The 17,561-nt window shown below is 34.9% G+C and overlaps 1 protein-coding gene across 12 annotated transcripts in view; it reads left to right on the forward strand.

The window, feature by feature from the left end:
* MEF2C (myocyte enhancer factor 2C) overlaps window positions 1–17,561 on the forward strand; it is a 168,903-nt gene that overhangs the window by 77,176 nt on the left and 74,166 nt on the right. For 11 of the 12 annotated variants that reach the window (XM_075932165.2, XM_075932166.2, XM_075932175.2 and 8 more), the window contains 2 exons: window positions 3,308–3,501; window positions 16,921–17,124. In XM_075932165.2, coding sequence (XP_075788280.1) covers window positions 3,448–3,501; window positions 16,921–17,124 — 258 coding nt within the window. In that variant the 5' untranslated portion in view covers window positions 3,308–3,447. Of the gene's footprint in view, window positions 1–1,270; window positions 1,403–3,307; window positions 3,502–16,920; window positions 17,125–17,561 lie in introns of those variants that run through there. The other variant, XM_075932170.2, reaches the window with a different exon arrangement.

The raw sequence follows: 17,561 nt of genomic DNA on the forward strand, positions 1-17,561 counted from the left end.
TTCTGGAATTATTTTTAGTCCTTTTGGATAATGAAAGCCTGCAGGACATCTTGAGTTTTGTATCACTTGCAAGTTTTCGACTTAGTGTGCATTATTTGCATTTGAAAAATATAATTTGATCAGTTAACAGGAACATTAACAATTTAATACCATAAACTGTATTCCTTCAGGAGTATCCAAACAGTACCATAAGCATTGATGATATTCCTAGAGCAGGTGGAGGGCAATTGATAATCTCTATAATTCTTTACATTCTGGATGACACCAAAAGTTGTCAGTCCTTAGAAGTTTATGACTCATGAATCAGATGTACTGATTTATTGATCTTAAGATACATTATACTTCATCCATAAAATGTTTTTATATATGTTCGTAGGTGTGTGGGTGCATGGGTGTAGACACTCATATGTGAAATATATAGTTTAGAACTATTATGTGTATGTGGACATATATTTATATGTATGTGTATAAAGGGACAGATGCACAAAATGCCACATATCACCATTTATTTTATTTGTAATTGGAATAAAAATATCAAATTATAGAAAGGCAAGAAATTCACTAAACAAGAACAGTAATTTTTATCTATCATTAGGTTAGTAAGCAAAAAAATAGGAGACTAAACAAAAAGCCCCTTCAGGTGAATTCAGTAAAAGTAACATGTTGCTTTTGGGTAACATTTGCTTTTTTGTGTAATTTTGAGATAGATAGCTATGTATGGGATATCATCAATTTTTTCTCTCTCAGACATCCTGTAAATAATGTGCTATCTTCTGCACTTGTTTTTTCTTGCTAATAGATTGTTCCTTCAAACAATGGAACAAACTTTGCTCTGAGTTACACTGATATAAGTTTGGTACAGTCAGTGAATTTGACATCCAGACAAAATTTGGCTCAAAAAGTATTGTGTGACTATTTTAAGAATAGTTTGTGCTGCACTGAGTATTAATAGTTCCATACTCTGAGCTGTCTATAAAAGTTTTTGTTATTTGAAATATTGGTCTTAAATGTGGAACTGATAACTGTGTGGGAGAGGGGCTCACCGTATTATTATTTCACAACGTGCTGGCTGTGCCCTTCCTAGTAGTTTTTCAACATTCACTGATTTTTCTGTACTCATTTGATCTGTAAAGCAGCTCTCATCCTTGCTAACCCTGTCACCACTTCTCTAATCTGTCCACCCTGACCTTCCACCTTGAAGTAAATAAGAGCTTAGGCAGGCATAGTGCTGTAAGCCGATAGTGCCACCAGCTTCAATTGAATGAAAGGAAAGGAAATTGTTCCATATGCATTTGCTGTTGATTAGTGTCTTGGCTTACTGTTACAGAGAAAGCCTGCTAGACACCTTTGGGTCCTGCATGTGCATGGGAAATACCACTTTAACTTGTTCTTTGTATCTGAGGTAAGACTATAAGAAAAACAGGAAAGAAACCCAGTCCAAGGAAATGTAAGACTGTTTCTAAAAATAGCCTGGTTTTGTTTGTCAACAGTGAATATCAGATGGAACTCTGTCTACTAGATTTGTTTAGGAATAAAGTTTGCATAGATACATTTTAAATAACTTATTTTAGTTTGCCATCTATTTATGTAATATGATCTGGTGACTGTCATTTTAAGTAGTAAAAATGTTGCTGAACTGTTTGAAAAGGGGGAAAAACTGCAGATGGCACTTTATCTTGATGGCTTAACAAATTACTCCATCTTGCACGCCATATACTGTAAAATAATATTGATTAGCAATATACAAAGGCATTCAGATATAGACAATATTCGGAGCTAAACCTTGTTTAATCCAGCAGAATTGATTATATCATAATAGTTAGTTTAAGCCGTATAATCAGCTTTAATCTTTGAGCTATGATCCCAGCTCTTCTTAAGGTGCTAGAATTCTGAACAGCATCAAGTTAAATAAATACAAAGAAAATGAAGATCAGATAGAATGATGTCCAGCTTTTCTACCTCAGTTGCTTTGAATCAGAGCCAAATAATGGATTAAATGGCCAGGACATTAGCTTAGTATTACATAACATATTGTGGGAATCTATCAATTTGGCTGTGAGAGCAACAGCTTAAAATGAAGAAGAAAACTCCAGTTTGTTGTAAAATTGCTAAATTTTGACAAATGAATAAATTATTTTAAGTAAACAGAATGGAGGTAAAAGTAATAATGCACTGATCATTTTTAATTCAATACTTTTGAGATTGTGTTTTTTTTAACTGTTTACAAATACTCTTGTCATACTCAGCTGATAATTATGGTAAATCTTAAGGGCAATAAGAGACAAAATGAATATTCATATTAATTGTATTGTTAGTTTTAACATAATTTGGGTATGAACTTTTCAAACAGTTTTTTCTTTTGTTGTTTAAGTAATATTTTGCAAACCTTTAAAATTATTCCTGAAGTGTATGGCATTTTGTGGCAATATATGGAATATTTGCTGTGTACTGTCATGTATTTATAAATTTTATTTAACAGTTTCTAATTGTTTAATGCACTCATTTTTATAAATTGAAGAGGACTAAGATGTGGGCTTATTATCAGAAATGTAAAAATACGAATTCAAAACATTCTTTATTTAGCAACTGTTCTTATTATTCCATTCTTCAGAGATGAAATACATTGTGCAAATATTCTCAAATGGAAAAATTCTCATTAGCTAGTTACATGCCTGCGGTACAGGTAGTTTAGAACATACTTTGAAATGTCATGAGCTAAAGAAGTACTTCTTTTTCTCTTACGGTATTTTAAGTAGTACTTGAATTAACTGTATGTTTTTTAAAGAATGAGATTAAAGGATTTAGATTTAAACTAGCTGACATTTCTCATATATCAAATAGCACTTTAATAATTGTCCATCTCATTTGCATAATGAGAGGCGTTATCACCTTTGCTGTCAAAACATAAGATTGTTTTCTCTTCAGGAATGAATTAGCTGGTCTACTTAGCATACACAGGTACAGAAAGGTTCATTAACTCTCATATTTAGGTAATTTTTCATATTAGCACTATGAATGATATTTTAAAAATAGAGATACCTAAATCCCTCAAAATTACGGAAACGTATTTCAGTCATCTCCATCGTTTCTTGAAAGATCTGTACGGTCATTTATAATTATAAAAATAAACTTTCAGGTCACTTCTATTAATATTGATTAATTGACTTTTATAACTGCAAAATAATTTGCTTGTACACTAGATCATAAATTAGGGCACTTGGTAAACTCTCTGTAATAACTTTTACTTATTTAGCTTTTTTAAAAATTAGTTTTATAGTAACAGTTGATTTCTTTGTGTACCTAACAGGAACGGATGCAGGGGTCTGTGAACTGAGTAGTGCAAGTGCTGAAGAGGGAGAATTGTTTTGAGGAAACGGGAAAGAGGAAGAAAAGAGAAGGAAAAAATACATAATTTCAGGGAAGAGAGAGAGAAGAAAAACGGGGACTATGGGGAGAAAAAAGATTCAGATCACAAGGATTATGGATGAACGTAACAGACAGGTGAGTAGCAAAAAATACTGTATGTATTGGAGCTTCATGTTATAGTATATTGCTGGAGTGATATACGCAAGGTATTGGTAATAAAGAAGATAAAGATTTTGAAAATATTTTACCTTGTGTTTGTTACACAACACATGAATAAATGAATATGTAGTGTGCTTTTGGAAACATCAAGATGTCTGACTTGTAAGTTTATTAATATGTTACAGTTAGGGGTTTGTTGGCATAGGCCCTGATCCTGCAAAGACTTATGTGCTTACTTAACTGTACACACACTAGAAACAATCCCACTGTCTACCATGCACAATGCATAAAGTTAACATGACTGCAGGTGTTTGCAGGACTTGGGCCATACTACCTAATCCTGCAAACCCTTACACAAGTGAATAACTTTATTTGAATGAGGAGTCCCACTGAGCTCTGTGAAATGCCTCACATTTGTAAAATGATTCATTTCTGTGTATTTTGGCACAACCGGTTTCACATCTATGATACAGGAAAGTGCTTGTGCATATGTTGAAGTCTTTGCTACTTAGGTGTTAAACAAGGATTTTGAAAGGAGTCGGCATAATGCTGTTTAATAATTAGGACCTCATAATGCTGGCATATTTCATGCACCGTAAAACAAAGAGTCTATACTGATATTGGCAGGAAATAGATCTGCCAGGGTCAGTAATCTAACTTTGTTTTTAAATATTCATGACAGTCTGGTAGCAAATATTAACAGCAGTAAATCTGCTGGTTGAATGTGATCATCAGCCTAAATAAATGCTTCTCTATTTTAAGAAAGATAAGTGTCACTATTCAGGGTCTTCAATTAAAACCTGTCAATGTATATCTGAGATATTGTACTAACATTTGAAGTACACAAATACAAAAATAAGATATATAATATTACCAAACAGTATGACTAGTTACCCATTAAGAGTATGGCTACAATTTAGGATTATCCTACTGTAATTATTTTCTATACATCAAAAAGCATTTAGAATTCAGTTAATATTAATATACTAATTGCATGTATTTGATTATTTTCTTTTATATGCAAATGTGTTTTAAAGAAAATTATGTTGTCGTTAGGGCTTAAAGTCTCAAGCAACCCACTTCAGGAATAATCTATAATTTTAGTTTTCAAGTGTGTCTTCCCATTGAATTTATAAGTGCTGTAGTGTGAGCATGCCTTGTGCTCTTCATAGCAGAAAATCAAGTTTAAAAAGCAAACAATGCTAGGATTTATGATGGATACAGTCTGTGTTTTCCCTACAGGTTGCTTATTGCTGTGGGCCAAGACAGAAAGCAATAATTCTGTCAATATAAAACCACCATATTTGTTTTAATTGGTTTGTAGCTTAAAATTGAAATTAAAGTTGAAATATTGAGCTAAATGTATCATTAACCATTTAGACACTAGTTGTTTTGGCCAATACCATATTACCACAATTTCTTTCAAAGCATGTATAAATTTACATGCTGTAAATAAGGCCACATAATTTTGCTATTAGAAATGTTAATTTATACTGTATCTGTAGTCTCCACTTTCATTTGGTAACAGAAACCAATAGTGGACTTCAGTTTCCAGTAGCTGTCAATCTGGCGCCTTTCATGAAGACTAAATTTACTTTAAAAATAAATAATACAGATCTCTAAATCATTTGCTGCAGTACTCCACAATTTTTAACACTAGTTCTCAGAATTAGTACTATTTAAAAGCCTTTCTTTGGCTATGTCTAGACTGCAGGCTTCTTTCGAAAGAGGCTCTTTCGAAAGCATCTTTCGAAAGATCCTCTTTCGAAAGATCGCGTCTAGACTGCAGGCGGATCTTTCGAAAGAGAAATCCGCTTTTTCGAAGTCTGGATGCTCTCTTTCGAAGACGGCCTCTTTACATTGAAGAACGCCTTCCTTCGAAAGAGGAACTTTCGAAGGAAGGCGTTCTTCCTCGTGAAACGAGGTTTACCGCCATCGAAAGAAAAGCCGCGTTCTTTCGAAATAATTTCGAAAGAACGCGGCTTGAGTCTGGACGCAGGGGAAGTTTTTTCGGGAAAAGGCTACTTTTCCCGAAAAAACCCCTGAGTCTGGACACGGCCTTTGATTCATACGTATTTCATCAACAGTCTTATAGCAACTTTTTGTCATAACATTGGAAGACTATAGCTATAGCATCACTATAGAAAGGGTTTCTTTTTCTAGTATTTAGTTGTTTTCATGATGTTGGTAAACCAGACTTAATAACAAATCTGGAAGAGTAACTGTACCATCTTTTAGTGTTATGCACTGTAAGTGGCATGATGCTGTTGTCTCATTTCTAGTAACATTTTGAAAACCCTATGGCTGCGTCTAGACTGGCATGATTTTCCGCAAATGCTTTTAATGGAAAAGTTTTTCTGTTAAAAACATTTGTGGAAAAGAGCGTCTAGATTGGCAAGGACGCTTTTGCGCAAAAGCACTTTTTGCAGAAAAGCGTCTGTGCCAATCTAGACGCGGTTTTGCGCAAGAAAGCTCCAATCGCCATTTTCGCCATCGGGGCTTTTTTGCACAAAACAGTTTTTACCTGTCTACACTGGCCCTCTTGCGCATAGTATTTCCGCAAGAACACTGACAATCTTACATTAGATTGTCAGTGTTTTTGCGCAAATTCAAGTGGCCAGTGTAGACAGCTGGCAAGTTTTTCCGCAAAAGCACATGCTTTTGCGGAAAAACTTGCCAGTCTAGATGCAGCCCATTAGTAAACTGTTTCTATTGGTTTTTCTCCTTTGTACATTAAGGGCATGATCCAGAACCCAATTCAATTAGTGAAAATATTTCTGTTCACTTCAGGGGCTTTGCTGTAATAGTAGTAGCAATTCAATGTAACTGGATTTTCATCAGCTTTGCTGGTTGTTCTTTTAACAATTTGAGTAGGAAGTACTACTTCACAAACATAGGTATTTTTTGTTAAAATACTTCACATCCTGTCAGCTGTTGCTGCTTTTTAGCACAGTTTCTTCACTGGGTTTGTGTTTTAAATGTATTTATTTGGGCATTTTTAAAAGATCTTCTATATATTGATGTCTACTATTTGTGGAAACAGAGGAACAACATTAATTTGGAAGCACAGAAAAGGGAATTCATATAACTGTAAGACATTTTTTAATGTTCTCTTTTTTAAAAATCCCAGTTAGAGCAAACCTTACTCATGCAAGCAGTCCCATACTCTAATGAGAATACTATTGTATGAGTAGAGAACTATTCACCTAATATATGGATTTGGGTTCTTAGCCTGTTCCTATTATAAGCAAAGATTTTCAGAATAGGCACAGACCAATAACAAACCTGTTCATCTGAATCTGTCACACAGTCGTTTGTATTGAAACTTTCTATGTAATTCCACTGAGCAAGTAGGGTTGGATGCAGAGGGTAGAGGAGTGTGCTTCCCATGCGCAGATCATGCTGTGCCTGAATTTTCTGCAGGGTAGCACATAATGCATAGGAAGGCATGAGGCATGTATCAAGGCTAGTGGAACCATTGCTATGTAGATCTTCCGATCCTCTCCCCACAACACAGATGCCCCATAAGGGCTCACTGACACTTCTTCAGACATTTGGCTGGAGTACCTTCTGCAGAAGGACTCTGAAGTTGATCTGTGGTCTGGAGAAAGTGATTTCTGTCCTTTATCCCCCACAAATTCACCCCACCTGATTAGTCAGGTTGAACCCTGAGCAGTGAATTTTCCCCATTGGAATAGAGGTGGCAATTGTTTGTTTAACTAACAGATTACTACTTGCTGTAATAGAAGTCTCTTATGCTGTGAAGAGTTCTTGTATCAGCAGTTTGAAAGAGGCAAAAACAGTGAGGTCCTCTGGAAGTAAAAGAATATCTGTAAAAAGAGATGTATTAATGTGCACTCAATTGAGCATGTTCAATTACTTGACTATACTGGGCTGCTTGGTTGCTAATCTAACCTTAAATAGAAATTAAATCCTTTAAATTGAAATAGGTGCAAAAGAATCATAATATAAGCAGCCAATGTGAACAGCATCTTTCCTCATTTAATGTTTGGTTATAAATTTTAAGTAAATAATGATGGAATGAAAAATGCTCAGGATTAACAGGCATGTGTCTCCAACTGCAAAAGAGGGGTTAAGTGTGAAATGGATACAGGATCTGTGCTTTTCTTGAAATAGTTAGAACAAAGAAATCTTTGAATAGTTAAAGAAAAGTTAATACAAATTACTCATAGACCTGATCCTGAACCATTGTGGCCAGTGGGAGTTTTGCCATTAATTTCAGTGGGGGCTGGTTCAAGTCCTGTAGTCCTGGTGTAGCATTCACTGAATTTTGTTTGATGGATGCTGGCAGTGGACCAAGTTCTGCTTGACTCTCACACATTGGTGCATGGTGAGAGAAGGAAAGTGCAAGTCGTCTTCTTCCCTGAACAGCCCCAGAGTCGTCCCACATAGGGAACCTATTGCATTTGCCCCAGACCATTTCTCAGAAGCCTTTTCACTGCATTTTAAACCAGAGAGAGGAAGAATATCTTGTAGCCTCATGTTAAAAGCAGATGGTTGGAACTCTGCCATTGGCTTGCTACTACAGCTGTACTAGCAACTGGGAGGCCAGTCAGAGTTATCTGCATGCTCAGATTCTGTGGCATCATTAGTTGAGGTGGCAGCCAGCAATATTAGCCTTGTCCTCTAACTCTGGGCCATAAGTTCCAACAGAGACTGGCCAGCAAATAAGATTGATGAGGAAATTTGCAAAACATAGAAAATTAATGTTCTGGTTTTATGGCTTTTTATTTCAAAGCTCAAAAAAATTTCAACCAGTTCTAGAATTGACTGTAATATGGAACAAAAGACTATTGTCAAAAAATGTCACTTGAATTTTCCCACATTTAGTTTTCAAATTTTGAAATTTGAAACATGTCAATCAGTCCTAGCGCAAGCCATTTGCAGTTATAATGGCCTCCCATAGAGAAAGGTGAAATGGTAAAATGGGAAGGTAGAGAACTCCAGAAATTCCCTTTCTATGACCCAAGCAAGACAGACCAGTCTTAACAGAATGGCTTGATATCCATAATTATGTTACATTACTGTAATAATAGGGCATTTTGTGATATCTAATTAGAGGGTGTATTGACCCAAAAAATACCTAGGTAGTGTTCGATTTTGACCAGCCTCCAAAACATTGCTGTGTATCTCCATCCTTTATTCTTATTATTAAGTGTCTAACCATGCTGGACTTCACTGTTACAACTTGTGAGACTAGGATAAATAGGATTTAGTCTTAAATATGGTCTGATTATTTTCCTTCCTTCATTCTTCTTTCTGATGTTTTACAGTTCTTTATTTTCCTATTTGTGAAGCATACTCTTACCCATATTCCTAATTTTAACTGAGCTCTGTTAGTTAATGACTCTGCACATTTTGCTTGAAACATCTCCTTCAGTTTTGTTATCAGCTGGTGGGGAGGGGGAGGGTAGAGTACCATCAAATGCAGTAGGAAATACATATATAAATATTCAACACTTCCCCCAGAGTAGCATGGCTCTGTAGCTGGTCTGAAAATTATAATAAAGGCATTTGGAAAACATGTGCAGAGCAATTTTTGCATGTTTACGATTCTTAGATCCCAGCACATATGTGAACCTAGGTAAGACAAGCCTTGCTACAATTCTCAGCTGAACAGAGAACAAATTAAAGCAGATCAGCAAAGTGAGGTTACAGGGCAGGGATGAGTATCCTGGAGGGAAATGTCCATTTACAGGAAGACCTAGTTTCGTTCAACTGACTCCAATACCTCATGCTGCTAGTTTAAAAACTAGTTTCAGACTAAGGGCCATCTATTTTTATCTACAGTAGCTCTGTTGAAAAGAACAGACTATAAGACCGTTTCAATCAGAGCGTCATCTGCAGAAGCAAAAAAGGGAGCCTGACGATTTAGTGCACAGATAAGCACAAATTTAAGAGGACATTTTGTGAGATTCCCCCCCCCCCCATTTTTTTTTCAGTCAGCTCTCACGAGTTAACTTGATTTTATTCTGGTTTTGAGATTTTAGGAGGTTGGTGGTTACCCTCCTCCTGTGCTCTATTTCTTCATGCCTGATTTGCCACCCTTACTCACATTAAATAGTAATTTGCATCGCAAGTAGTGGCACTAGAACAGATTATCCTGTTCGGCACACCTTCTAGTTTTATCAGCTTGGCTACCTCAATATTGTCTCTTTAAGTAACAAAAGATGCATACCAAATGTTAGTGGTCAGGTTCCCAAAATTTTAATGTCCCAATTGGCCCTCATTCCATTTTAATCTAATTTTTTTTCATGTTGTACTAACATGAGGTTCCATACATGGTAGAGAAAATGTTTTCCAATAGATGCTAACCTGATAAGGAATTTCAGGGCTGTGTGTAAGTTTAGGTGTATTTATATTTCCAAAATATGCCAGAGAATAATTTGAATTTAATTAGCTTTAGGTAAATATTTAGGCCAAATTACTTTTAATTAGAAGTATGAATGAGCAGCCTAAGTAAGGCAAGTCCAGTAGTAAATATGGTATCAGTAAACATACCTGTGTTGAAAACTAGAGCAGATAGAACTACTGCCTTTCTGTCTCATAAGGATTGATTTGGAAGGCCCTGAGGGAGAAAGAGCTGGAGGTGGGAAGCAGAACTGAAGCCATTGTGGAGAGGAAGAAGTTACACTCTTCCTGTTATGACAGGAAATGCAGACAAATGTGCTTCCTGACCATTTGCTCAGCAGGGAATGAAATATTCTTTGACCTTTACCTTATGAACATTTTAGTTTTGTTGAACTAGTAAACATGTTTTTTTTTACCCTAAATATTTATTTGTACCTGCCAGAGTTAGTGAATGTGGTGGAGATAAAAAGTTAATTTTATTGTTCTTTATATCACCTAGACTATGTGTATATGGATAAAAAGGATATATTTTTTCACTAATGAGATGCACTTGTCTATATATTTATAAATATATATATTGTTTATAATTTATAAATAAGTGAGTTAATCCTATCTGTTCTAATGAATGAAGGAGAATGGTATAACTGAGATTGACCATCATTATACATATCATGCAATAGACAAAAACATAATATCCAACCATTCTTCAAGTCTGAATATGATATAGATTATGTTTTGAGGAATTAGAACATCTTAGAATATGTGGGAATAAAAAAATCTTTATATTGTCTAACCTGATAATTTGTGAGTTGCTATACCATCCATTAATTAACATATCTCTGATTTATTCCTCTTCTCATTATTCATGAAGACAAATGTCATAATAGAGATCAACCATCACAGGACTTGTGAAAAATTGAACAATCTCACAATTTTGTTTAATTTTTTGATCCATTATTTATGTGCTGATATACTGATAATACAGTGTAATGAAAAAACACAGCACCTTCATTTTTGTGAGGTAAACATGAAATGCTGAAGGAACCCTGTTTTATAAAATAGGGGCATTTAATATATTACAGTTGTAATTTTAGGTCATTCTACTTAGAATTCCTCTTTAGCAATGCTGTTGAGCAAGTCATGGCTCAGTATGCTTGAGGCTGTTGAGCACAATAGTTCTTTTTGCAGCATAACTCGCTACTGTCTCATCCCTATAAGTTATGCTGGAGGGTTACAAGAACATAGAGCAGGCTGCTGAAGAGTCCCTTACTGCTCTTTAAAAGGCCTTTCATTTAATATGGCATGCCCAGTTGTTGTCACATAAAGGAGGGTTTGTCTAGAGGGAATCCTGCAGTGGTGCTGCTTCCCACTACTACCACCGCTGAACATAGTCATAAGGTTTGTTGCAGGAGAACCTTTTTAAATGATAATCTGAGTTGAGCAGAATAAAATAGATTGGAGAGTCGGGGGTGGGAATAGATGGGGGGGTTCATCTTCTGAAGAGCTATCAGAATTTGGTTATAAGATAGGATAAAAATGTCTACCCTGGAATAGTTGTCAAAGGTCACATGACTCATACATGGCCATCTTGATTTTATGCTGAGGAGGATACTTCATTTGATACTTCTTGCTTGCCAGATACTTCATATCAGCTAGCCCCACTCTGACCCCGATGTCAGGAAATCTGACATTGGAGACTGAGCAGGGACAATCAGCACAACACTCCACAATTGCCAGGTAGAGTGTATACATCAGATACTTGAATACATAAGCTGGGTCCAATTTTCCCAGACCCTCACTTTAACATATACATAGTGTCAGGAAATGTCTAGGGATGGGATGTACTCCTCTCCTCCTTTCAGTGCTAGCAATTGTACAACTTTATGTCTGGACAGTAAGAGAGGAGGGGAGAGACCTGACATATTGTTAATGGATTGGATTGGATTGAATTACCTGCTAGAGGGCAGGGTAGAGCATAGGCTCTGTTCACTAATGACTGACACTGAGTACCAAGTATTGCTATTACAGGCCAGTCACTCACAATCAGTCTCTTAGATTTAGAAGTCAAGCATGAAAGAGTCCAGAGGAAAACAATGTAGCATCAGTGTAGCAGAGACAGGTCATAAGCTAAATCAGTAGAGTTAAAGCTTCTACCTCTCAGCATTGATTACTGCTCTTATGCTGTGCCATTCACATCTACAAGCAGCACAACAATTCTGTTATAATTTTAGATAAATAAAAACAATTGACACTAGATTGCTGTTTTTTTCCATTACTCCGTCTGTTGGTACAGTGTCTGAGTGGAAAAAGCACATGTACACTTTGCATTATTCATTCAAGTATGTGAAAGGACTTATATACAAAATCAGATCTCCTAATGTATTTAATTTAAACAAACATTACTCACCACAAATAAAATGCCAAATTCTGGCACTGTGCTAAATTATCTTCCTAGTGAGAGCATATCTCAGCTGTGAAGCAGTGTGAATGTGCACCTGTATTCTGGTTAGCTATAGCCCCCTTCATGGACATCACAGTCCCTGATCCCAAAACTGTGCCTAAGAAAGCTCCTTCACCATTTTGGCCTTAGAAAGCTTGCAGGTCTTTTTGTAGTCCATTAGACTACAGGAGGAGAGTTAGAAATAGATTGGAAAATGTCCTCCCCCCCCCCCCCCAGTTGCCTTTGACCATGCTTTCCCTCTTGTGCATGGACCAAAGTTTAACCTCTAGCCAGAATATGGTCCAAAATGCACAAATACCTAACCTTTACTCATGGGAGGCAAACTAGGAACTGGATTTTTCACTCTTTCTTTGGTTTCTTTAATATTTAAAACAAGCATGTGGTTTGCTCAAAGCCTGGACAGTTGTCTGCATTTAAACTTCCTTACTTTTAGGACCTGATTTTCTGAGGTGCTAGACATCATCGTGTTTAGTGAAAGTCCTTGGGCTCATCTGCATTGAAAAGCAGGCTCCAAATAAATCAAGCAAGCTGTATTCAGAGCTTATGTAGAACACGAGCAACTTGATTTGCTGCACAAATACATGCTCCGTTCCTTGCACATTACATTCTGAAACACTGCTTGGCCACACTGGTTACACAGTACTTATAGAACTGTACTTTTGAAAACTTAAAAATACTGGCATTTGCTTTTCTATTGTGTATTTCATGCGTGAGAGGCTTTTAAACGTGGATAAATGCTGATCTCATTCAGGCAGCCATTTTACGTTTCTCAAAACTTCCATGCTTCCCTTGATTCCCTGATAGTCTTACTATCATCATAGACTCGTCCATGAGGCTAGGACCTCACAGATTGCCTAGTAAGAGTCTGATAAATCTCCTGACAATAACAAAAAATATGGAAACTTGAGGACAGTACTAGACATCTACTGATCCAGAAAGCAGAAAGAATAAAGCATGTCCTAAATCAATTTTGGACCGCAGGTTCACTGAGTAATTAATTAATTAATTAATTAGCTAGTCTTTGGTTACAGTTAGCAGGTTACAGTTTGATCAGTTATCAAAACTATTCAGTCTGTACTACTGAAAAATTCATGTAATATTAATCTGATATCATGAAAATACATGTTATTTTGTGTGTGTATGTGCAAAAAGATCAGTTTTATTTTTAAATGTGTGTAAACTGGAAACACAGGTATGTTTTTCCATCTATAAAATGGAACATATCTTTTACATTATAAGAGCCTTCCTGAGAGATTGTTCCTTTCAGTGTTGGTACTATCTGAGTTCCTAATCCCTTGTCAAAATTATTCCTTTTAAATTATTTTTAGCCATGATGAAGTGATCAGATTTGGATTGTGAAATGTTACAGTAAAACCCTTTCTTAATACAACCGGTTACAATTTTTTAATACAATAATTTGTGTGTATGCAACTGTGTTTAAGAAGTGTATGTATTTTATTCATGTTCTTAATATAGCACAAGTAAAATTTATTTCTTAAGTACAGAATCACAGAGTTCCAAGTATAGATTTCAGGTTGGCTTGCACCTAGACATAGAGGCAACATATTTTTAATAATTTATTGCAATCTTTAATACTTAGTAAAAACACTGCAGTACTAAAATATTTCATCTATCATCTTAGTATTTGTTAACAAATTTTAATTTAGGTGTATATAGTTAGCAATATGTTGGACACAAAATACAAGTTAAATAGAATATTTGTTGTTTGTTCATATTATTCACCTGAATATTTTAGGGGATAAATGAATGCATTTTTTTTCTTGTTGTAGCTACATAAAGGAATTATACGAAAGAAGGATAAATTTTAAATACTTTAAAAAGTATTTTTCATCTCTTCTGAAGGTCTTGACCCTACTGCACAGTTATTAAATACATAAGCTCATCCCTATTGCAAACCACTATAGAATTATAAGAAATTACATTATTATAATACATTATTAGGTATAAGTGCAAAAGCTCTGAATTGCAATCAGTCAATGAGTGGCATATTTTAAAAAGAAAGGTAATATTCTAGATCGCTTTAGAAACAGTAATAGATACAATTGTTTTTATATGTCTGCGAACAATGGCAAAAAGCATTATATAATACATTTGGAGACTGTTAAAAAGAGCATGGAGATAATAGGGAATTAAATTCAGAGCAATTAAGATTACATTTTAAAGAAAAGTTTAAAAAGCTCCAGCTTATCTGTTGTCCTTTATATTTTCAGTGTTCATGAAAAGGCACTATATGTAGTATCTTTTTTTATAAGTGTTATGAAATAATTATGTGCTATGCAGCACATCTGTGTGGTTACCCAAAATGTTCAGGAGCACCTAACAGTAAACACAAACAGTAGCTTTAAAGATATTTCTGTGCTGAAGTATACTTTGATGGTGAGGAGCTGTAACATGCTAAATTCTGAGGTTTCTGTGCAACAGAAACCATACTGTATAGATACACTCCACCTACAGTACTGTGGTCAACTAGTCTGATTGAAAATAGTTTTAGATGCAGAAAAATGTGTCCGGTTAGTACATTCTCTCCTCTGCATGTGATCCATACTTGTTTAGCCTTTTCTAAAAAAACTGTATCGATGTTCATATTACTGTGTATAACCTTGAATCATAATTTTCTGCAAGCAAAGTGTTTAAAAGGTATTTGAAAGACTGGTCAATTTTTCAATGGTAAGATGTGTTTTTGACTACATATTTGAGAAATCATGCCAAATAACAAAAGCCAGCTGGACCATACCTATTTACATATGTCTTAATACCTTAATACCACGACAAAATTATAGACTCAAGTCTAATGCTATGCAAACAGTTTTTGAAAAAATGCTTGGATAATCACATTTAATAATCTGTTTGTTGTTAATAGTATTTTATAAAGGTGTTATAATGATTGGGACAACAATAAAAGTGATGTCATTCATTGCCGGTTGTGAAGAATAATTGTACAGTGCATCGGCATCCAGCCACATCTTTTTGAGATAAACTGGCTGGTAGAGATTAGAAATATTTAAATGTCACACTTTCCATGGCATGACCAGCTCGGATTTAAAGGGAGATTGGGATTGCAGTTAGTGTTAGCTTTCATTAGGAGTATAACAAGATAAAACAACATCCTTATGAATCATGTACAATGGTTTGGAGGCAGAGAGGGTTGTTTGTTTTTTGTTTTTGCCTCAGTGATGAACCATGTGCAGAAGTACCTTTACTGACGCTATTAAAGAATTGGTAGCACTGTCAGATTAAGCAACTCTGTAATGCCTGGTTAGTGCTTGTCCTTAAATTGTGCCAAATACCTTCACAACATATTTTATTTGACTGATCACTGTTTTAGTAATACCATATGTTTGATCACTTTTAAAATCCATCTCAAAAATGACTATAGAGGAAAATAAATATTAAAAATAAAATATCTATCTGTTTAGTGAAAAACACATACAAGAAAAAACAGAAACAATTCAGTTCTTAATATCAGATTAGTTGTCTCATGGTAAGAAACTCATATATTAAGATGTGTATGTATCACTGAAAATTTGCAAAGCAGTTGAGAAAGAAATTCAGTTTTTATTTGCAGGTCTTCATAATACATAGATTTTGCATTAAGTTTCATAGCAGTTGCTGACTTGCCCGCACTGAGACCATATATATGCATCTCTAATTTATCAAAATAATGTGACTGGAATCCTTTGATTGTATTAGAAATGCTTCTGCCTAAGTATCTCCTTTGAGGTTAATAGTGTGTGTCCACAGATATGTATGGATAAGAACTCACCTCAGTAATGCATATATATTGCTGGTTAGTCAGTACTTATATAACTTGTTCTTCACTCCTGATTTATATTCTTCATTGTACTACCACTTGAGAACTTGAGAGGGAAATGAAAAGGATTTTCTCTGACACATATATATATTTGGACATTTTTCAAAACAGCTCTAAATCTGTGCATTTCTACATCAAATCATCTTTTTTGACTAATTAAATTTGTGATACAACTTTTCATATTACCGATAGACACATTGGGGATATTAAATTTGAATTAATATCTGTTGAATAATCATAGGTTGAATCTTTTGTTAAAAGTTTTCTAGAACTGCATAACTGAGATGAAATTTTAAAATGTTGGGAGGTGGTTGCCAAAGGCAACAATGCAGAATAAACATGATAGCTTAGGTGTGGGCAAAAGATTAAGTGAATTAAATTTAATTCAGATTTACTGAATTCAATATTTTGGAAAAATCTAGAGCCAATATTTTAAAGTGGTTAATGAGACAGAAAAAATTTGCATCTCAACTAATGGACGTGCCCCATATTTTTTTTTTAACTTTCTATAGCTTGAATTGTGCACTGAGGATTGTATGCATTTACCTCATTTACTTAGCAGACAGATATTTGTATTCTAAGTTGCAACTATGTTTAGATGTATTTATTTTTAGTCTGAATTTACTAAAGCTCATAGACTATAGCAATTGCAAGTTAGAACTTCATAAAAAGAAAAAGGTCAATAGAAAAGAGACAGGGATTTTTGACAGACCTGTTTTCCTTTTTCCAGGTGACATTTACAAAGAGGAAATTTGGGTTAATGAAGAAGGCTTATGAGTTGAGTGTTCTATGTGACTGTGAGATTGCTCTAATCATCTTCAACAGCACCAACAAACTGTTCCAGTATGCCAGCACTGATATGGACAAAGTGTTGCTGAAATATACAGAGTACAATGAGCCACATGAGAGTCGAACGAATTCAGATATTGTTGAGGTAAGAATGTGTGTTCTGAGGGAACTAATTTTTGTCAGTACTCATCTAAAGACATCTGATCTTGATGAATAATTTCTGAAAAATACCCTGTAGTTTAAAAAAATTCAAGAACAATTAACTTATAAATTATATAGCAAATGTTTTCATTTTCTGTCTCACAAAAATGGTTGAACATTGGAAAAATCCAACTTCACTTAGAAGGCTTTTACCAAATATTAGAGCTGAAAACAACATTTATCAGAATGCTATTGACACCTTATAACATTATTGTAGTATTATTATTTAATGTGACTTTTCAACTTTTAAATCGGTATTTATAACTGCCCAAGAATATTAATTCAAATTGAAAACATTCATTTTCAGCATCCATTATTTCCATTACTTATGATAGCAAATTAAATATAGTTTAAGACTCAAACCAAAGTAAAGGTAACTTT

The sequence above is a fragment of the Pelodiscus sinensis genome, chromosome 6, assembly GCF_052426305.1.
Source record: "Pelodiscus sinensis isolate ZL-2025 chromosome 6, ASM5242630v1, whole genome shotgun sequence".
Taxonomy (NCBI): Eukaryota; Metazoa; Chordata; order Testudines; family Trionychidae; genus Pelodiscus; species Pelodiscus sinensis.